Source organism: Hyla sarda, chromosome 10, assembly GCF_029499605.1.
Source record: "Hyla sarda isolate aHylSar1 chromosome 10, aHylSar1.hap1, whole genome shotgun sequence".
NCBI classification, from domain to species: Eukaryota; Metazoa; Chordata; class Amphibia; order Anura; family Hylidae; genus Hyla; species Hyla sarda.
The window spans coordinates 8,720,873-8,745,737 of NC_079198.1; the positions used below are offsets into that span (position 1 = coordinate 8,720,873).

Below are 24,865 nucleotides of genomic sequence, written 5' to 3' on the forward strand. Positions count from 1 at the left end.
GAGATGTCAGCAGAGAGCACTGTGCTCTTGATGTCAGCAGAGAGCTCTGTGTTCCAAAAAGAAAATAAATTCTTCTGTAGTATTCAGCAGCTGATAAGTACTGGAAGGATTAAGATTTTTTTAATAGAAGTCATTTACAAATTTGTTTAACTTTCTGGCACCAGTTGATTTAAAAAAAAAGTTTTCCACCGGAGTACCCCTTTAAGGGTCCGGTCATCTATTTTTTTTTTTTTGCTTTTTTTTTTTAGCCAATACGACACTGGTCTGATGCAAATGGCTACCGCCAGGTCCTGATGGACCCCATTCACTTGCGTGTCCGACGGCAATGGGAACGAGGCCTTACACGTATTAAAAGAATTATAACATTTTGTCAATATCAGGAAAAAAACTACATCACTGAATGTTTCCTCTATATCAATAGTTTTGTGACCAAGGCCGTAAATATAGAGATGAAGTATCCAGCAGTGAGGCCGGCGGCGCCATCGCTGCAGTACGTCTTCATGTCCACGTATAATCCATCGATGACCGTATTCTGGGTGCCAAGGATGTCACAGAAGCTTGAGGTGGCACAGCCCCGGATAGCATCTTTTAGGTTTATTGTACCTGGACAGAACAAGGATATCAATAAAAAATTATATGTCATCCAAATTTTAACATTTTATTTTAAAATAGTAATTTGTCAATTTTATTGTTTTGTACATTATTATGGGGCGTCCATATTGCCTGTGCTTTCTGCATAGCACTTAGAGATATGCTTTACGATTCCCAATGGACAAAGACACAATAGGCCAGAGCTGACCCTTTTGACTTCTATGGGAGAGGTTTCTAGGCATGCTCTGTGACCTTTGCAGAGGTCATTGTACATGGAGGGATTGCTTGGGGGGGGGGGGGGGCTAGAAAAGCATTTTTAACTCCCCTTCCTCCGTCCCTCCATAGCGTTGCTACAGCTTTTCGTTCCTCCAATCGGGTCTTCTTCCATGTGTACGGATCGTCACACTGCGCTCAATGTTGGTCCAGTGGCAGGAAAATCCTGGGTAATCTCCGCAGCCTGAGAGTAATGGGATCAGGAGATGTACCGGAAGTCCCATCCAAGTTTACAAGACTTCTAATACATTTCCTGAGCATTTCACTTTTGGGCTGCGGAGATTGCCCAGGAGTTTTAAACTTCCTGCCACTGTATTAACTTTGCTGCTGTGGTGAGGAATGCAGGGAAGATGAGTAACAAGGTTTTTTGTTTTTAAACTTCTTACCAGATAATGTCCTTGCCATACGTCCACACTTGGTCTCCTTTCCGGTGCACTGTAGGGTCTCTGACGTGTAGCAATAGTCGGAGGAGTCGGATGAACACGTTCTACATGTCAGGCCATTCTTTTCTGAACTTGGACTTGGCACTTTAAAAAATAAATAACATGGTGTCATTTCTGTCTATCGCATTGTTTAGGGTCAATCAATCATACATGGACTTAGGACCAGTGATTTCCCTGTCAGTTTCCTTTCGGGTACCACTATCTGCCCGCCATAGCTGGGATGAGATCACAACTTTAGCGTACACTTTGCGTAAGCAAAAAACAAAACATAAAAACATGTTGACAAAGATATCTTTTACCCATGTATAATTTGTCAAATGTATATGTTTAACATATGGTCATGTGTTTGTATATATTTTGATACTTTTCATTAAAACATACGTTTTTCATAAAAAAAAGCTTCTTAAAGGGGTACAATTACTTCCAGTACTTATCAGCTGCTGTATGCTCTAGAGGAAGTTGTGTAGTTCTTTCCAGTCTGACCACAGTGCTCTCTGCTGCCACCTCTGTCCGTGTCAGGAACTGTCCAGAGCAGGAGCAGATCCCCATAGCAAACCTCTCCTGATCTGGACAGTTCCTGACATGGACAGAGGTGTCAGCAGAGAGCATTGGGGTCAGACTGAAAAGAACTACACAACTTCCTGTGGAGCATACAGCAGTTGGTATTAAAGGGGTACTCTGGTGGAAAACTTTTTTTTTTTTTTTTTTAATCAACTGGTGCCAGAAAGTTAAACAGATTTGTAAATTACTTCTATTAAAAATGTTTAATCCTTCCAGTACTTATTAGCTGCTGAATACTATAGAGGTAATTCTTTTCTTTTTGGAACACAGTGCTCTCTGCTGACATCACGAACACAGTGCTCTCTGCTGACATCACGAGTACAGTGCTCTCTGCTGACATCTCTGTTCATTTTAGGAACTGTCCAGAGCAGCATATATTTGCTATGGGGATTTTCTCCTACTCTGTTCTTAAAATGGACAGAGGTGTCAGCAGAGAGCACTGTGCTCGTGATGTCAGCAGAGAGCTCTGTGTTCCAAAAAGAAAAAAATTTCCTCTGTAGTATTCAGCAGCTAATAAGTACTGGAAGGATTAAGATTTTTTAATAGAAGTACTTTACAAATCTGTTTAATTTTCTGGCACCAGTTGATGTAAAAAAAAAAAAAAAGTACCCCTTTAAGGTTAAGATTTTTATATAGAAATAATTTACAAATCACCAAATGTTATCTTATTTCTTTTTTAGCAGCGGGACCCCAGCGACCTCGGTGCAGCCCCTTGCATTCTGTGCCAGGCGCTGCCTCCGATACGGGGATGTGATGTCATGGCCACGCCCCCTAGTAATGTCATGTCACGCCCCTCCATTCATGTCTATAGAAGGGGACAATACAGCTGCAGCCCTGTAGAGAATGATTAATGATAAAGTATATGCGAAAATAAAACGTGAATATTATGAATATGCAAATTTAGCGAATATATGACGAATATTTGTCCATATATTCGCAAAATATCGCAAATTCGAATATGGCCTCTGCTGCTCAACACTAATGGATAATTGCATTGACCTGACCATTTGTAGAATTTGCTACATTATGAACAAATCATTTAGGATTATATCTGCATTAAAGGGGTACTACCGTGGAAAACTTTTTTTTTTAAATCAACTGGTGCAGAAAGTTAAACAGATTTGTAAATCACTTCTATTAAAAAAATCTCAATCCTTCCAGTACTTTTTAGGGGCTGTATACTAAAGAGAAATCCAAAAAAGAAATGCATTTCCTGTGATGTCCTGACCACAGTTCTCTCTGCTGACCTCTGCTGTCCATTTTAGGAACTGGAGAAAATCCCCATAGCAAACATATGCTGCTCTGGACAGTTCCTAAAATGAATAGCAGAGGTCAGCAGAGAGCACTGTGGTCAGGACATCACAAGAAATGCATTTCTTTTTGGATTTCTCTTTAGTATACAGCCCCTAAAAAGTACTGGAAGGATTAAGATTTTTTAATAGAAGTGATTTACAAATCTGTTTAACTTTCTGGCACCAGTTGATTTAAAAAAAAAAAAAAAGTTTTCCACGGTAGTACCCCTTTAATAATTCTTGCATGCAATGCCATTTGTGGCCACCTGGTGTGCTGTTACAGGAAGTTGTCTCAGTGACAGTATTGTATTGCACCACCTAGTGGTTCCAATTTTAAATGCAGCAATTGGTTTTCATAGTACAGGAAACAAGATCTGGCGCCAAACTGTGGCCCTCCAGCTGTTGCAAAGCTACAACTCCCAGCATGCCCGGACAGCCAACGGCTGTTCGGGCATACTGGGAGTTGTAGTTTTGCAACACCTTTGAGAGATCCCCAGAGTCATCAGTATCCAGTTTAGCCTTGTTACATTTTACAGGAACTTACAGGTGGGAAGAGTGGGGACGCAGGAATCCGTGCTGCAGCATGAAGTCGCTGTCCGCACGGTGCCATAGTTGAAGGTCAAGCTGCTGCTCCGGTCACATTCATTCTGTGTTCCGCATGAAAGAGAATATTGTGGGGTGACAGAGGCTCCTGTGGTTGGCAGACAGAAGAGCATCATCATTACATATACTACTAATAACCATGTTTAAAAAAAAAAAAAAAAAAAGTATATATATATATATATATATATATATATATATGAAAAGAAGTAAAAACTTTCACAAAAATATTATCTATTTACGAGGTAAAAAAACTACCTATAGGTGGGTCATGCATACCAAGGAAAACTACCTACAGGGGGTCATTTATATAGGGGACAAACTACCTACCGGGGGTCATTTATATAGGGGACAAACTACCTACAGGGGGTCCTATATAGGGGACAAACTACTTACAGTGGGTCCTTTATACAGGAGGCAACCTACCTACAGGGCGTCCTATATATAGGGGGACAAACTACCTAAAGGTAGGTTCTATATACGCGAGCAGGCTACCTATTATGGGTCCTATATGCAGGGGACAAACTAACTACAAGGTGGTCTTACAGTATATACAGAAGGCACACTATGCACAGGAAGGTCCTAAATATAATGGTAAAACTACCTACAGGGGAGCTATATGGATATGTTAAACTACCTACAAAGGGTCCATTATACAAAGGGGAAAACTACATATAAGGGCCTCCTATATACAGGGGCCAAAGACCTACTAGGAGGTCCTATGTACAAGGAGCAAACTATTGTACCTACAGAAGGGTCATATAGACAGTGGGAAAACTACCTACAAGGGTCCTATATATAGAGGGTAAACTTCCCACAGGGGTAAGCTACAGGGGATTCTATATACAGGGGGGGGGGGGGTCAAAGTACCTAAAGGGATGATAAATATGGTTGCAAACTAACTACAGTGGGGATCAAAAGTGGGCACCCCAGGTAAAAATGTGTATTAATGTGCATAAAGAAGCCAAGGAAAGATGGAAAAGATCTCCAAAAGGCATCAAATTACAGATAAGACATTCTTATAATATGTCAACAAAAGTTAGATTTTATTTCCATCATTTGCGTCTGCACAAGTTTGGGCACCCTGCAGAATTTATAGCATGCACTGCCCCCTTTGCAAAGCTGAGACCTGCCAGTGTCATGGATTGTTCTCAATCATCATCTGGGAAGACCAAGTGATGTCAATCTCAAAAGTTTTAAATGCCCAGACTCATCTGACCTTGCCCCAACAATCAGCACCATGGGTTCTTCTAAGCAGTTGTCTAGAAATCTGAAACTGAAAATAATTGACGCTCAAAAAGCTGGAGAAGGCTATAAGAAGATAGCAAAACGTTTTCAGATGTCAATATCCTCTGTTCGGAATGTAATTAAGAAATGGTAGTCATCAGGAACAGTGGAAGTTAAAGCAAGATCCGGAACACCAAGAAAAATATCAGACAGAACAGCTCACAGGATTGTGAGAAAAACTATTTCACTGCACAATCCCTCCAGAAAGATCTGGCAGACACTGGAGTTGTGGTACACTATTCCACTGTAAAGAGATACTTGTACAAATAGGGTCTTCATGGAAGAGTCATCAGAAGAAAATCTTTTCTACGTCCTCACCACAAAAATCAGCATTTGAACTTTGCAAATTAACATATAGACAAGCCTGATGCATTTTGGAAACAAGTTCTGTGGACTGATGAGGTTAGAATTGAACTTTTTGGCCGGAATGAGCAAAGGTACGTTTGGAGAAGAAGGGGAACAGAATGAAAAGAACCTCTGTCCAGCTGTTAGCATGGGGGTGTATCAATCATGCTTTGGGGTTGTATTGCAGCCAGTGGCACAGGGAACATCTCACGAGTAGAAGAAAAAATGGATTCAATAACATTTCAGCAAATTTTGGATGCTAACTTGATGCCATCTGTGAAAAAGCTGAAGTTAAAGAGAGGATGGCTTCTACAAATGGATAATGATCCTAAACACACCTCGAAATCCATGGGGGATTACATCAAGAGGCGTAAACTGAAGGTTTTGCCATGGCCTTCACAATCTCCTGACCTCAACATAATTGAAAATCTATGGATAGACCTTAAAAGAGCAGTGCGTGACAGACAGCCCAGAAATCTCAAAGAACTGGAAGACTTTTGTGAGGAAGAATGGGCAAAGATACCTCAAACAAGAATTGAAAGACTCTTGGCTGGCTACAAAAAGTGTTTACAAGCTGTGATACTTGCCAATGGGGGCAGTACAAGATATTAACTCTGCAGGGGGCCCAAACTTTTGCAGACGTCATTTTTTTGTTTTCTGTTATTCTGAAAGTGTAAATGATGGAAATAAAATATAACTTTTGTTGACATATTATAAGAATGTCTAATCTGTAATTTGATGCCTTTTGGAGATGTTTCCATCTTTCCTTGGCTTCTTAATGCACATTTATACAATTTTTTTTACCTGGGATACCCAAACCTTTGATCCCCACTGTACAAGGGGTACTATATACAGGGTGAAAATACCTACTGGGAAGTCCTACCTGCAGGGGATATTAAATATGGTGGCTGCAGAGGGAACAGGGGTCAGGATCAGGGGGCACATTACTGACTACAGAGGTCATTATATACATCAGGGGATATATTACTGACTACAGAGGTCATTATATACATCAGGGGGCACATTACTGACTACAGAGGTCATTATATACATCAGGTGGCATATTACTGACTTCAGAGGTCATTATATACATCAGGGGACATATTACTGACTACAGAGGTCATTATATACATCAGGGGATATATTACTGACTTCAGAGGTCATTATATACATCAGGGGATATATTACTGACTACAGAGGTCATTATATACATCCGGGGGCACATTACTGACTTCAGAGATCATTATATACATCAGGGGATATATTACTGACTACAGAGGTCATTATATACATCAGGGGACATATTACAGACTACAGAGGTCATTATATACATTAGGGGACATATTACTGACTACAGAGGTCATTATATACATCAGGGGCACATTATTGACTACAGAGGTCATTATATACATCAGGGGACATAATACTGACTACAGAGGTCATTATATACATCAGGTGACATAATACTGACTACAGAGGTCATTATATACATCAGGGGACATATTACTGACTACAGAGGTCATTATATACATCAGGGGCATATTACTGACTACAGAGTCATTCTATACATCAGGGGACATATTACTGACTACAGAGTCATTCTATACATCAGGGGGCATATTACTGACTACAGAGGTCATTATATACATCAGGGGACATATTACTGACTACAGAGTCATTCTATACATCAGGGGATATATATTACTGACTACAGAGTCATTCTATACATCAGGGGACATATTACTGACTACAGAGTCATTATATACATCAGGGGGCATATTACTGACTACAGAGGTCATTATATACATCAGGGGGTATATATTACTGACTACAGAGGTCATTATATACATCAGGGGACATATTACTGACTACAGAGGTCATTATATACATCAGGGGGTATATATTACTGACTACAGAGGTCATTATATACATCAGGGGGCATATTACTGACTACAGAGGTCATTATATACATCAGGGGGCATATTACTGACTACAGAGGTCATTATATACATCAGGGGATATATTACTGACTACAGAGGTCATTACATACATCAGGGGGTATATTAATGACTACAGAGGTCATTATATACATCAGGGGGCACATTACTGACTACAGAGGTCATTATATACATCAGGGGATATATTACTGACTACAGAGGTCATTATATACATCAGGGGGTATATTACTGACTAAAGAGGTCATTATATACATCAGGGGGTATATTACTGACTACAGAGGTCATTATATATACATCAGGGGATATATTACTGACTACAGAGGTCATTATATATACATCAGGGGGTATATTACTGACTACAGAGGTCATTATATACATCAGGGGACATATTACTGACTACAGAGGTCATTATATACATCAGGGGGTATATTACTGACTACAGAGGTCATTATATACATCAGGGGATATATTACTGACTACAGAGGTCATTATATACATCAGGGGATATATTACTGACTACAGAGGTCATTATATACATCAGGGGATATATTACTGACTACAGAGGTCATTATATACATCAGGGGATATATTACTGACTACAGAGGTCATTATATACATCAGGGGGTATATTACTGACTACAGAGGTCATTATATACATCAGGGGATATATTACTGACTACAGAGGTCATTATATACATCAGGGGATATATTACTGACTACAGAGGTCATTATATACATCAGGGGGTATATTACTGACTACAGAGGTCATTATATACATCAGGGGGCATATTACTGACTACAGAGGTCATTATATACATCAGGGGGCATATTACTGACTACAGAGGTCATTATATACATCGGGGGATATATTACTGACTACAGAGGTCATTATATACATCGGGGGGTATATTACTGACTACAGAGGTCATTATATACATCAGGGGATATATTACTGACTACAGAGGTCATTATATACATCCGGGGGCACATTACTGACTTCAGAGATCATTATATACATCAGGGGATATATTACTGACTACAGAGGTCATTATATACATCAGGGGACATATTACAGACTACAGAGGTCATTATATACATCAGGGGATATATTACTGACTACAGAGGTCATTATATACATCAGGGGACATATTACTGACTACAGAGGTCATTATATACATCAGGGGCACATTACTGACTACAGAGGTCATTATATACATCAGGGGACATAATACTGACTACAGAGGTCATTATATACATCAGGGGCATATTACTGACTACAGAGTCATTCTATACATCAGGGGACATATTACTGACTACAGAGTCATTCTATACATCAGGGGACATATTACTGACTACAGAGTCATTATATACATCAGGGGGCATATTACTGACTACAGAGGTCATTATATACATCAGGGGGTATATATTACTGACTACAGAGGTCATTATATACATCAGGGGATATATTACTGACTACAGAGGTCATTATATACATCAGGGGGTATATTACTGACTACAGAGGTCATTATATACATCAGGGGGTATATTACTGACTACAGAGGTCATTATATACATCAGGGTATATATTACTGACTACAGAGTCATTATATACATCAGGGGACATATTACTGACTACAGAGGTCATTATATATATCAGGGGATATATTACTGACTACAGAGGTCATTATATACATCAGGGGACATATTACTGACTACAGAGGTCATTATATACATCAGGGGCACATTACTGACTACAGAGGTCATTATATACATCAGGGGATATATTACTGACTACAGAGGTCATTATATACATCAGGGGACATAATACTGACTACAGAGGTCATTATATACATCAGGGGCATATTACTGACTACAGAGTCATTCTATACATCAGGGGACATATTACTGACTACAGAGTCATTATATACATCAGGGGGCATATTACTGACTACAGAGGTCATTATATACATAAGGGGGTATATATTACTGACTACAGAGGTCATTATATACATCAGGGGACATATTACTGACTACAGAGGTCATTATATACATCAGGGGGTATATATTACTGACTACAGAGGTCATTATATACATCAGGGGATATATTAATGACTACAGAGGTCATTATATACATCAGGGGATATATTACTGACTACAGAGGTCATTATATACATCAGGGGGTATATTACTGACTACAGAGGTCATTATATACAATGGGGGGTATATTACTGACTACAGAGGTCATTATATATACATCAGGGGATATATTACTGACTACAGAGGTCATTATATATACATCAGGGGGTATATTACTGACTACAGAGGTCATTATATACATCAGGGGACATATTACTGACTACAGAGGTCATTATATACATCAGGGGGTATATTACTGACTACAGAGGTCATTATATACATCAGGGGATATATTACTGACTACAGAGGTCATTATATACATCAGGGGATATATTACTGACTACAGAGGTCATTATATACATCAGGGGATATATTACTGACTACAGAGGTCATTATATACATCAGGGGGTATATTACTGACTACAGAGGTCATTATATACATCAGGGGATATATTACTGACTACAGAGGTCATTATATACATCAGGGGATATATTACTGACTACAGAGGTCATTATATACATCAGGGGGTATATTACTGACTACAGAGGTCATTATATACATCAGGGGGCATATTACTGACTACAGAGGTCATTATATACATCAGGGGGCATATTACTGACTACAGAGGTCATTATATACATCAGGGGCATATTACTGACTACAGAGGTCATTATATACATCAGGGGATATATTACTGACTACAGAGGTCATTATATACATCAGGGGATATATTACTGACTACAGAGTCATTATATACATCAGGGGGTATATTACTGACTACAGAGTCATTATATACATCAGGGTATATATTACTGACTACAGAGGTCATTATATACATCAGGGGACATATTACTGACTACAGAGGTCATTATATACATCAGGGGGTATATTACTGACTACAGAGGTCATTATATACATCAGGGGACATATTACTGACTACAGAGGTCATTATATACATCGGGGGGCATATTACTGACTACAGAGGTCATTATATACATCAGGGGGCATATTACTGACTACAGAGGTCATTATATACATCGGGGGGCATATTACTGACTACAGAGGTCATTATATACATCGGGGGATATATTACTGACTACAGAGTCATTATATACATCAGGGGGCATATTACTGACTTCAGAGGTCATTATATACATCGGGGGATATATTACTGACTACAGAGGTCATTATATACATCGGGGGATATATTACTGACTACAGAGGTCATTATATACATCAGGGGGTATATTACTGACTACAGAGGTCATTATATACATCAGGGGGTATATTACTGACTACAGAGGTCATTATATACATCGGGGGGTATATTACTGACTACAGAGTCATTATATACATCAGGGTATATATTACTGACTACAGAGGTCATTATATACATCAGGGGACATATTACTGACTACAGAGTCATTATATACATCAGGGGATATATTACTGACTGCAGAGGTCATTATATACATCAGGGGGCATATTACTGACTACAGAGTCATTATATACATCAGGGGATATATTACTGACTACAGAGGTCATTATATACATCAGGGGACATATTACTGACTACAGAGGTCATTATATACATCAGGGGGTATATTATTGACTACAGAGGTCATTATATACATCAGGGGATATATTACTGACTACAGAGGTCATTATATACATCAGGGGATATATTACTGACTACAGAGGTCATTATATACATCAGGGGATATATTACTGACTACAGAGGTCATTATATACATCAGGAGACATATTACTGACTACAGAGGTCATTATATACATCAGGGGACATATTACTGACTACAGAGGCCATTATATACATCAGGGGATATATTACTGACTACAGAGGTCATTATATACATCAGGGGGTATATTACTGACTACAGAGGTCATTATATACATCAGGGGGCATATTACTGACTACAGAGGTCATTATATACATCAGGGGGTATATTACTGACTACAGAGGTCATTATATACATCAGGAGACATATTACTGACTACAGAGGTCATTATATACATCAGGGGCACATTACTGACTACAGAGGTCATTATATACATCAGGGGATATATTACTGACTACAAAGGTCATTATATACATCAGGAGACATATTACTGACTACAGAGGTCATTATATACATCAGGGGATATATTACTGACTACAGAGGTCATTATATACATCAGGGGGTATATTACTGACTACAGAGGTCATTATATACATCAGGGGGTATATTACTGACTACAGAGGTCATTATATACATCAGGGGATATATTACTGACTACAGAGGTCATTATATACATCAGGGGACATATTACTGACTACAGAGGTCATTATATACATCAGGAGACATATTACTGACTACAGAGGTCATTATATACATCAGGGGATATATTACTGACTACAGAGGTCATTATATACATCAGGGGATATATTACTGACTACACAGGTCATTATATACATCAGGGGGCATATTACTGACTACAGAGGTCATTATATACATCAGGGGGCATATTACTGACTACAGAGGTCATTATATACATCAGGGGGCATATTACTGACTACAGAGGTCATTATATACATCAGGGGGCATATTACTGGCGTTGAGTGGGTCCGCCCCTTTTGACCCCTTCCCCTTTGTTACCATAGAAACAGTATAATTGTATAACAAGTGTATAGTGTTCAGACTTACCAACACTCACTGAGGAGAGGGCAGCGACGCAGACGCCATTTTCAGGGCAGGTCACATTCGGCCCATTACATTCTGCACCACTTAAATGCCAACAACTCCTACATACAAGAGAATAACCTGAAACCAAAGACAGGACACATGGAATGAGCGTGCAGATTGTTTATCACCATTACTGCACTTAGATTCACAGATCATGGAGGTTTCCATATCAGAGACCAGATCTAAAGCTTAAAAGGTGTTATCCGGCATTTTGCCAGAATTTATATTCTACAGGGGCTGGGGAAAAAAAAAAACACTATACTTACCGAGCCCTGGTCTTTCACAGCTACCATGTCTTCTTCCTGCTTTCCAGGCAAATGCCCAGTGCAGGACCTGCAACTCAGCCAATCACTGTCTGCACCGGTGTCCTGTCTCACCCAGTGATTGGCTGAACCAGCAGGTCTTCAACAAGAGCTTATCTCGGGAGCAGGAAGAAGACAGAAGACCGGGGACTGAATAGAGCAGATCGGGAGCTGTGAAGGACCAGTGGGGGATTGGGGCTAAGTAGGTATAAGTTTTTCTGTTCTTCTTTATTTATTTATTTTAAATTATGAATTATGACAGAAAAGTTTCTGACTATAAGATGAATTTACTAATACTGTCTTATTCAAATTTATCACAATAGAGATGGTCTAGTCTAAGATTAAAGCAACTATTATTTGTGCCATAACTCCCCATTACTGCAAAGACACCCCCTTTTCCCAATAGGACACACTTAGACCTGCCTGATGTCAGTGATTGAAAACATTCTTGTTTATAGCCCGTTTAGATTTGTGTTTAGATAAAGAGCGGGTATTTATACAGCAGTATATACAGATAGAGGTATATATACAGAGCAGGTATATATACAGCAGCATATACAGAGGTGACTTGTATATTATAGTAAGTAAATGACATCTGCTGTAGATTACTTGTAGATGATTTGAGTCTATAGACAGAAGCAAAGGTCAAAGTGTCCAGAACTGTTTGGCACTGGAAATGCTTATCTCAGCTTTATGTTGACTTAAATGGGCACTGTCAGATACAAACACTTTTGATATGTTGTAAAGCATGTATAACCAATAGATTTTGCAATTGCTTTCATTAGAAAATTTTAGTATTTCATACTGAAAAATCCAGTCAAACAACTACCCCCCCTGTCTGCTTGGACACATACTAGTCCTGCTGTGTCCATGCGTCATCACCTATGTCATGGACACACTTCCTTGATTGACAGCTGTGAGCGCAGGACTCAGGGCTGGAGGAAAAACCCTCCCACTGTCATCTTGTGCCCCACTACTGTCTCTGAGGACAAGCTGGGAGTTGTAGTTTTGCTAATGCTAGGGGAGATGTGAGCAGACAGCATACTGAGGGAGGGGGCGGAGACCTGCACAGTGAGGCCACGCCCCCTGCCTTTGAGAGGAATTCAGACTAGTGAGCTAAATTAAAAGTGTAATAAAAAAAATAAATAAAGGAGCTAGACACATAAAAATTACATGTACATGGTCAGGATTAGGTACTGAGTGATATATTAAAAAAAAAAAATTTTGTTGGATCTGACGGGTGCGCTTTAAACTAAAAATATTAAAAATCATATCTACATATTTAATTAACCGTTCTTTTTATTGTCACTGAATGTAAATTTAATTAAGTTATCTTATTAATTTAATTTTATATTTTTATCTTTTTTTAAACTATTTAAGAATTTTCAGCTCTGTTAATATAAACCTTAAAATAAACCATACTATATAGCTAGTCCTGCCGGGAAGTGGATATAATTGAATTGTACAATGCTCTGTGAGCTAAACATCCTGGACTCCAGACTGATACATTGTACATAGCTAGTCCTGCTCTCAGCTGAGAAGTGATACAATTGTATCCAGTCTAGACAATGCTCTGTGAGCTAAACATCCCGGACTTCAGACGGATATGTTGAACAATATAAAAACTAGTAAAAATCAAGCAGTAAAAAAATCTAGCAGAGAGACTTGTGTAACTGCTGCTGATGCTTTTAGCTCACAGAGCATTGTCTAGACTGGATACAATTGTATCACTTCTCAGCTGAGAGCAGGACAAGCTAAATGCAGGGGTGTACAGCGGTGATCTCCAAACTGTGAATCTCTGCTGCAAAACGACAACTTCCAGCAGCCAAAGGCTGTCCGGGCATGCTGGGAGTAGTACATTTGCAACAGCTGGAGGGCCATAGTTTGGAAATCACTGGTTTACAGCCTCTGAATGTAAATAAGAGTGTTCTTGTTCACTGACAGCAAACAGAGATCTTGAAATGCACAGTTTATTACAAAGTTGCAGAACATTTAATTAGACACTGATTTAACTTAAATAATGACTATTTTATTGCCATTGCATATTACTATAAGTATATAAAGTGTAATGTATCTTTTATCATTACAGTGAAATCTCCCTTAGCGAACACCTCCCAATAGGGGACAGTTTTTAATTCCCAGGCAGAGTCCCATAGGACTTAATGTATTTGCACCCTCCGAATAGGGGACATTCCCAATAGTGGACGCGGACACACCCAACAGGGGACAATGGGGGACAACCAGGCTTATGTGCCGGCCCTACCTTGTATACAGGGTCGCTGTCAGGGGGTACAGCCAATACCCCAGTAAGGGGCCCAGACTCCTAGTGGGCCCAGGCCTCCACTGCAGCCCCCTGTAGCAGCCCAAGCACAGAAGCGAAAGATCTCAGTGGTCTCCTGCTTCTGTACATCCGCCGGCCACATCATTCACCCCCCTCCTTCCCTGATCCCCCCCCATGCCCCTTTATTCCCCTGTGTCAAGTCACCCCCCCCCCTTTACCCCCTGTGCCACATCATTTCCTCTTGATCCCCCCCTGTGCCATTTCTTTCCCCCCTTTATCCCCCTTTGCCACTTCATAAAGAGGGGGGTGATTAATTTATACAGAGGGTAATAATGGGGGGAATGAAATGGTGATCAAGGGGAAATGATGTGGTACAGGTAGTAAGGGGGGATAATTTGGTACAAGGCGTTAGGTGGCACAGGGTATAAAGGGTGGATGAAATGATGGGGGGGGGGATAAAGGGAGATTAAACGTCACTGGGAGATTGTACTGTAATATTCCTTTTTATCATGTTTTATAGGTAATTACACTGTAGAGTGAGTACAGGACAGTAGTCAGACATTTAGGTTTTTTGTGCCTTATTTTTCTCAATAGGGGACGTCTCTCAATAGCAGACACTAGAGATGAGCGAACTTACAGTAAATTCGATTCGTCACGAACTTCTCGGCTCGGCAGTTGATGACTTTTCCTGCATAAATTAGTTCAGCTTTCCGGTGCTCCCGTGGGCTGGAAAAGGTTGATACAGTCTTAGGAGACTCTTTCCTAGGACTGTATCCACCTTCTCCAGCCCACCGGAGCACCGGAAAGCTGAACTAATTAATGCAGGAAAAGTCATCAACTGCCGAGCCGAGAAGTTCGTGACAAATCGAATTTCCTGTAAGTTCACTCATCTCTAGCAGCCACTTTTATATTCCCCATGAGTGTCCGCTATTGGGAGATTCTACTGTATTATTCTTAGTATTATGAATAACTTATTTTCATTATTAATTACTATCACTTCAGTGATATTTATTTTATAAACTACAATACAGGAATATGGGTGCACTCCTGTGTTAGATGTATACAATGACATTGGCTATCCCTCAACACTGATGTTAAAATTGAGACATTCGCCAGTATATCCTTATATGAAGGACATACCAGAGCCCGCACACCAACGCCAAGGTTTCTTTTTTTGTTTGTCTAAATTTATACTTGGAGGTGTGTAAACTCCATAGTGAATGCGACTTGAATATCTTCCAGGCAGTATTAGGGTAGCACCTGTGAGGCCATGCACCCATATTAGCCAACTCAGGGGGGGCTTGCAGCTTGCCTCCCCCCTCCCATTGTATGTGTGCTCAGTCACGCTGGAGGGTATCTGGGAGGACGCTGTGAGTCGACTGAATGCTGCCGTAATTGCCCACTGGCCCCTGTTTTGCTTATCACGCACAGGTAGGATTAGCGTAGGTCCCGCGCCATTTTGAGAAACCTTGGTGTCGGTGTGTGGGCTCTGGTGTGTCCTTCATATAAGGATACACTGGCGAATGTCTCAATTTTAACATCAGTGTTGAGGGATTAGCCAATGTCATTGTATACATCTAACACAGTAGTTGGTGGTTGAGCACCTCCAGCCATTTGAGACCACGTTTTTTTTTTTTTTTCCTCCTATTTTATAAACTAGCTGAGTACCCGGCGCTGGTCGGTTTTCCCTTCCTAATCCTTGTGGAGGAGGAAAAGCAACAAAGGAGGAAGCTCTTGTCCTCATATCCCTTCCTCATATCCCGACACCAAATCCCCTCCTCATATCCCATCCTCCTATCCCGTCCCCTATCCCGACCTCATATCTCGTCCCCATATCCTGACCACATATCCCGACCTTATATCCCGTCCTCGTATTCTGCCCTCATATCCCGTCTCTATATCCAGACCCCATATCCCGACCTCATATCCCGTCCCCATATCCAGACCCCATATCCCAACCTCATATCCCATCCTCGTATCCAGTCCCCATATCCAGACCCCATATCCTGTCCCCATATGCAGACCCCATATCCCAACCCCATATCCCGTCCCCATATCCTAACCTCATATCTCATCATCATATCCCATCCCCATATCCCGTCCCCCATATCTAATCCTCATTTCTAATCCTAATCTCCCGTCCTCAGGTGGGGCTTCGTTGTGATAAAGATATTGTAAGCTGAAATTAAGAGGGGTGTGGCTTAAAGGGTGGGCATGTCTTTGCAAGATGGGCCGTGGCATGTGAGATGGGGTGTGGCTAGCCAGCAGGACTGACGGATTTAACAGGAGATGCAAAGCGGAGCTTGTGGATTAAGGTACCAGAAGTCCTATATACTTGCATGAGACTTGAAACAAAGAGGTTAGGGGTTAATTTAAATATTATATATCTTTATTTCACATATTAGTAACATGTGACCAAGTATTATCGAAATATCTCCAGCCATTTGGAAGTTGTGCAGTAACATATATTTCCCATAGACTTGTATGGGACTTTAAACAAAAACCCCGACCCTGGCAAATGGGGGTGAGTAAGGGTTAAATCACCTATTCTATGTTTGTTGTTGACATATAAGTAACATGTGACCAAGTTTCATGTTAATATCTTTAGCCGTTTGGAAGTGATGCTGGAACATACACACATACATACATACACACATACATACACACACACACATACACACACATGCCTGATGAAGTCCCCTGGACTAAAGCATCCGCCAACTCCTAGACAGTCTGTGGTGGATTGAGCGAGACGTCCCAGATGTGCTCAATCGGATTCAGGTCTGGGGAACGGGCGGCCAGTCCATAGCATCAATGCCTTCCTCTTGCAGGAACTGCTGACACACTCCAGCCACATGAGGTCTAGCATTGTCTAGTATTAGGAGGAACCCAACCGCACCAGCATATGGTCTCACAAGGGTTCTGAGGATCTCAGCTCGGTACCTAATGGCAGTCAGGCTACCTCTGGCAAGCACATAGAGGGCTGTGAGGTCCCCCTAAAGAAATGTCACCCCACACCATTACTGACCCAACACCAAACCGGTCATGCTGGAGGATGTTGCAGGCAGCAGAACGTTCTCCACGGTGTCTCCAGACTCTGTCACGTGCTCAGTGTGAACCTGCTTTCATCTGTGAAGAGCATAGGGCGCCAGTGGCGAATTTGCCAATCTTGGTGTTCTCTGGCAAATACCAAACGTCCTGCAGTGTTGGGCTGTAAGCACAACCCCCACCTGTGGACGTCGGCCCTCATGGAGTCTGTTTCTGACCGTTTGAGTAGGCACATTTGGGGCCTGCTGGAGGTCATTTTGCAGGGCTCTGGCAGTGCTCCTCCTGCTCCTCCTTGCACAAAGGTGGAGGTAGTGGTTCTGCTGCTGGGTTGTTGCCCTCCTACAGCCTCCTCCACATCTCTTGATGTACTGGCCTGTCTCCTGGTAGCGCCTCCATGCTCTGGACACTACACTGACAGACACAGCAAACCTTGCCTTGCCACAGCTTGCATTGATGTGCCATCCTGGATGAGCTGCACTACCTGAGCCACTTGTGTGGGTTGTAGACTCCGTCTCATGCTACCACTAGAGTGAAAGCACCGCCAGCATTCAAAAGTGACCAAAACATCAGCCAGGAAGCATAATAACTGAGAAGTGGTCTGTGGTCACCACCTGCGGAACCACTCTTTTATTGGGAGTGTCTTGCTAATTGCCTATAATTCCCCCTGTTGTCTGTTCCATGTGAAATTGATTGTCAATCAGTGTTCTTCCTGAGTGGACAGTGGGATCTCACACAAGTGTCATTGACTTGGAGTTACATTGTGTTGTTTAAGTGTTTTCTTCATTTTTTTTTTTGAGCAGTGTATATTAGGCAACCATCATGGAGCCATGACACTGTGGGGTTAGGGGTCCTACCATGACAAGATATCAGGATGGGGTTGTAGATTGCTCCATGATGGTTGCCTAATATAGTTTATGTGAATGGGGGAGTTGCAGTTATTACAGTATCATTTATATTTAAGATGGCCCCAAAGGTTGGGCATATGTTGCCCCTTAAAATTGCTTTTAGATTGAGTTTGCTTTATCATTATGATTTTTTTGCCCCTAGACATACATTAGTTATCTTTTCATTTTTTTAATAATTTTTATCATATTTTTTCCTCTTAAACTTTTCTCTCTCCCATCTTTTTCTTGTTTCAGTTATGATGACCTAATCCTGAGTCTTCCTTTCTTTGTTTTCCCTTCCTTTTGTTTTGTTCATTATACTTATTTTAGAATTTCTGGGTTTCCCACTTTAAATATGGCCATTGTGGTATCAAGTGACACTCTGAGCATGCGTAGGACACACTAGTGATGTACCGGATCACATGACTGGCGTGCCGTGTCATGTGACCGTGACGTCACGCATACGGATTGGTCCATCATCTATCTCTTTGCTGTGCATGCGCAGCAAGCATAATACACGCCGACATACAGGACTTACAGTATGGATGCAACACACGTGGCATTTGTTTACATGGGTAAGTGCAACCGTTGCCGCCCCGCCGCTGATCGTCATTGATATTATTAATTGAGCATATTTTAGATTTTATAACCTTTGACATTAATGATACTGTACGATTTGGTATCCTGCATCAGTATCCTTAAAGGGGTACTTCTGTGGAAAACTGTTTTTTATTAATCAACTGTTGCCAGAAAGTTAAACAGATTTGTAAATTACTTCTATTAAAAAATCTTAATCCTTCCAGTACTTTTTAGCAGCTGTTTGCTACAGAGGAAATTGTTTTCTTTTTGAATTAATTTTTTTGTCTTGTCCACAGTGCTCTCTGCTGACACCTGATGCCCGTATCAGGAACTTTCCAGAGCAGGAGAAAATCCCCATAGCAGAGCACGCACTGTGGTTGTGACAGAAGAGTAATCCAAAAAGAAAAGCATTTCCTCTGTAGTATACAGCCCCTAAAAAGTACTGGAAGGATTAAAAATTTTTAATAGAAGTAATTTACAAATCTGTTCAACTTTCTGGCACCAGTTGATTTAAAAAAAAATAAAATAAAATAAAGTTTTCCACAGGAGTACCCCTTTAACTCCGCACTTATGCTCTCTTCTTATTGCACTTTTATGAATTGTCCACGTTTTATGTATCTTTATGTACAATTGTTAGATTGATTGTGACTAATTATGTATTGAGCGTCACATGTTATATACCACGGGTTCGGTCACTTGTACTGATGCTTGAAAATGGCTTCATGGGCAGCGGAAACGTTGCATTTTACACACTGTTCTTGGTGGACTAAAGCTACTTTGTTCTTTACCATAAGTGTGCTGCAGCAACCTATATATATTTTGTATTGCTTTATATATATATATATATGTGTGTGTAATTTATAAAAAAAGATCACTGATGTAACAGTAATTCATAATGAAAATAAAATAAGTAATTTATAATACTACATTATACTTTATACACGTATTTTAGTAATAATAATAATAATACATTACACTTTATACACTTATAGTAATAATAACAATAATAATAGTGGTAATACTATATTACACTTTATACACTTATAATAATAATAATAATAATAGTGATAATAATACTAAATTACACTATATACACTTATAGTAATAATAATAATAATAATACATTACATTTTATACACTTATTTTAGTAATAATAATAATACATTACACTTTATACACTTATAGTAATAATAATAATAGTGGTAATACTATATTACACTTTATACACTTATAATAATAATAATAATAATAATAATAATAGTGATAATAATACTAAATTACACTATATACACTTATAGTAATAATAATAATAATAATAATACATTACATTTTATACACTTATTTTAGTAATAATAATAATAATAATAAAAATAAAAATAATACATTACACTTTATGCACTTATAGTAATAATAATAATAGTGATAATACTATATTACACTTTATACACTTATAATTATAATAATAATAATAGTGATAATAATACTAAATTACACTATATACACTTATAGCTATAATAATAATACATTACACTTATAGTAATTTGCAATGGCAATAAATCTCTGTTTGCTGTCAGTGAACAAGAACACTCTTATTTACATTCAGAGGCTGTAGACCAGTGATCTCCAAACTGTGGACCTCCAGCTGTTGCAAAACTACAACTCCCAGCTGTTGGCTATATCTTATATAGATACTTTTTGTTCTATATATCTCTAGTAAACTGAACACACTCCAGCGCTCCTTTGTGTTTTCGCAATCGCCCGTTTCCCCTTTTGTTTGTGTTCCCCATCACCACATGACAAGGCGGGCAAGAATCTACAAATGTACGAAAACACGTATATACATGCACGCTTAAGAAAACCAATTCCAAACACTAAAGAATGTCCAGAGGAACAGCCAAGAAAACGTGAAAGTGACCGAAATTAACTAAAAATGCAAAAAATTCAGAAGCAGAAGAGAAATGTGGTCAGGAATGTGACTTGTGAAATGTTTTCTTACCTGTCGCAGTCAGAGCCGACACAAGGAGGAGGATTCCCAGGAGCTTCATTGTCATGACTGGAGGTGACGGTGTAATGTGACTCTTCTATATATGGCGGAGCTTCTATAGGAGAAGAGATATCAGTACAGGGGATGTCCCGGGTGCTCTACGTGTAGGAAAAAATGAGGTTTACTATTTTCCTATGTGACAATGCAGGAATCATATCTTACAACGTGTTTCCATCATTTGTTTATTGTTTCACAATTGTAACATTCCATAAGTTCATTGTATAGAGGAATTCCTACTCAGCAGAATTGTAAGATACAATAATGAGTAGAGAGCCTGTGTAAAATTGGTCAATTTATCACTTTAACTTAAAGGGGTATTCCAGGAAAAACTTTTTTTTTTTATATATATATATCAACTGGCTCCAGAAAGTTAAACAGATTTGTAAATGACTTCTATAAAAAAAATCTTAATCCTTTCAGTACTTATTAGCTGCTGAAGTTGAGTTGTTATTTTCTGTCTAAGTGCTCTCTGATGACACCTGTCTCGGGAACCGGTTCTCTTCCCTTATGAGCTGCTGAAGTTGAGTTGTTCTTTTCTGTCTAACTGCTCTCTGATGACACCCGTCTTGGGAACTGTCCAGAGTAGAAGCAAATCCCCATAGCAAATCTATTCTGCTCTGTGCAGTTCCCGAGACAGACAGAGATGTCAGCAGAGAGCACTGTTGTCAGACAGAAAAGAACAACTCAACTTCAGAAGCTGATAATTATTAGAAGGATTAAGATGTTTTAATAGAAGTAATTTACAAATCTGTTTAACTTTCTGGAGCCAGTTGATATATAGAAAAATAAATGTTTTTCCTGGAATACCCCTTTAAAGGCGTTTGGTGGTCTTGGCCATACTATTCTTTCTCTATTATGTTATATATACGTATTACACGTATCTTAAATTATCTATAAACAAAACCTAGTGATGACACTTCAGGCTGGGCTGGTTTTAACCCATTAAGGACCAAGCCCATTTTCACCTCAAGGACCAGGCCAATTTTATTTTTGCGTTTTCGTTTTTTCCTCTTCGCCTTCTAAAATCCATAACTCCTTTATATTTCCATCTACAGACCCATATAAGGGCTTGTTTTTTGCGTGACCAATTGTACTTTGTAATGAAACCTCTCATTTTACCATAAAATGTATGGCGAACGCAAAAAAAAAAAAAATTTTAGGGAGGAAATTTAAATGAAAACCACAATTTTGCACATTTTGGAGGGTTTTTGTTTTCACACTGTACACTTTACGGTAAAAAATGACAAGCCCCGCCCCATCATGATGTCACGTCCCACCCCCTCAATGCAAGTCTATGGGAGGGGGCGTGACATCCGTCACGCCCCTTCCCATAGACTTGCTTTGAGGGGGTGGGGCGTGATGTCATGAGGGGGGCGGGGCTATGACATCCCCAGTGCCTGGCTCCAGTGTCCGGAACAGTTTGCTCCAAAGGCTGAGCAGCGGAGTACCCCTTTAAACAGATTTGTAAATTACTTCTATTAAAAAAATCTTAATCCTTTCAGTACTTATCAGCTGCTGTATATTACAGAGAAAGTTATTTTCCCCCCTTTAATCACAGATTTAAAATAATTAAACAAAACATAACCAAGCATCACATATGATGCCAAACTGATTACTTTAGGTGAACCTAAAAAAGCCTAAAATCACCAACATATTCTCCTTTCTGCTGCTGTTTTACCAGAAGAAAGTGACTTCATCCTGACAACTTGACCTTTGCTCTTCATACCTATCGACCCCCATGGTATCTTATTGAAGTTTAGATACGTAAGAGTTTCTTAGGCTGATAATACTGATACAGGGATTCCTTATTTTCCATACAATGTTGCTCTTTTGCTCTATACATGAAGAACACACAACACTTTTGTCACGATTCGCTGGCTGGAGGTGGATCCTCTGTGTCAGAGAGGGATTGGCGTGGACCGTGTTGGTGGACCGGTTCTAAGTTGCTACTGGTATTCACCAGAGCCCGCCGCAAAGCGGGATGGTCTTGCAGCGGCGGTAGCAACCAGGTCGTATCCACCAGCAACGGCTCAACCTCTCTGACTGCTGAAGATAAGCGCGGTACAAGGGAGTAGACAAGAGCAAGGTCGGACGTAGCAGAAGGTCAGGGCAGGCAGCAAGGATCGTAATCAGGGGCAACGGCAGGAGGTCTGGAACACAGGCTAGGAACATACAAGGAAACGCTTTCACTGGCACAATGGCAACAAGATCCGGCAAGGGAGTGCAGGGGAAGTGAGTAGATATAGCCAGGGAGCAGGTGGAAGCTAATTAAGCTAATTGGGCCAGGCACCAATCATTGGTGCACTGGCCCTTTAAATCTCAGAGAGCTGGCGCGCGCGCGCCCTAGAGAGCGGAGCAGCGCGCGCCAGCACATGACAGCCGGGGACCGGGACGGGTAAGTGACTTGGGATGAGATTCGCAAGCGGGCGCGTCCTGCTATGCGAATCGCATCCCCGCCGGCAATGTCAGTACAGCGCTCCCGGTCAGCGGGTCTGACCGGGGCGCTGCAGGGAGAGAGACGCCGTGAGCGCTCCGGGGAGGAGCAGGGACCCGGAGCGCTCGGCGTAACAACTTTCTATGTATTGATTTATTAACAAGCGCCGTCGATGTTCCTCTCCTCCCAGCTCAGCAGCATTAGACCTGTTGGCGTAAGGCTGGGTTCACACCACGTTTTTGCAATACAGTTCCCGTATCCGGTTTTTGATGAAAAACGGATTCCTCAAAACCGGACTAAACTGTATCAAATTTTAACCCGTATACGGTTTTAAAAACTATGTCCGGTTGCATACGTTTTTAAGAAAAAAAAAAAAAACGTATAATAATATGTATATTTTTAACTTTTCACTCCATTATGAATAAAGTTTCACTTGTTTGATTGAAATTCCAAGAAAAAAACTGTGCAAAGTCAAAAACGTATGGTGTAAACCAAATGGAACCGTACGCACATACGGTTCTGTGCGGTTCCCATTGACTCCCATGTTTAAACAAAACATATACGGTTTGATACAGTTTTTCACCTGGACGAAAAAAACGTGGTAGTCTACGGTTTTGGGTATGGGTAAAAAAACGGACAAAACCGTATAAGACACAAAACGGACTAAACCAAATGATGCCTTTGACATAGGGTTTACAATGTTAAGTCAATGCATAAGGTTTTCTATACGGTTCCGTAAGTTTTTTTTTTTTACTTGAAACCGTATATGGGAACTGTATAGCAAAAACGTGGTGTGCATGCACCCTAACATTGGTGGTCCGTGTCCGCCATTATACTTCCTTATGGGCACGGACATGGGGTCACTCTTGTTCCTCATGCAGTTGTCCAGGCTCTTTCCCACTCTCCTCTCTCTCTGTTGCTGCTATTCCTGGCTCTGTCCATAAGGTGAGTGCACACTCACTCTCTGCTTCTTAAAGTGCACCCGTCAGATCCAACAAATTTTTTTTTTTTATATATCACTCAGTACCTAATCCTGACCATGTACATTTATGTGTCTAGCACCTT

The 24,865-nt window shown here is 40.3% G+C and overlaps 1 protein-coding gene across 1 annotated transcript in view; it reads right to left on the reverse strand.

The window, feature by feature from the left end:
- Nucleotides 1–217: 217 nt before the first annotated feature.
- LOC130294272 (phospholipase A2 inhibitor and Ly6/PLAUR domain-containing protein-like) overlaps nt 218–24,865 on the reverse strand; it is a 35,170-nt gene continuing 10,522 nt past the window's right edge. The window contains exons 3-6 of the mRNA XM_056543884.1: nt 12,190–12,306; nt 3,705–3,851; nt 1,251–1,391; nt 218–603 (exon numbers count right to left, since the gene is read on the reverse strand). Of these exons, the coding sequence (XP_056399859.1) occupies nt 410–603; nt 1,251–1,391; nt 3,705–3,851; nt 12,190–12,306 (599 nt within the window). The 3' untranslated portion in view covers nt 218–409. The remainder of the gene's footprint in view (nt 604–1,250; nt 1,392–3,704; nt 3,852–12,189; nt 12,307–24,865) is intronic.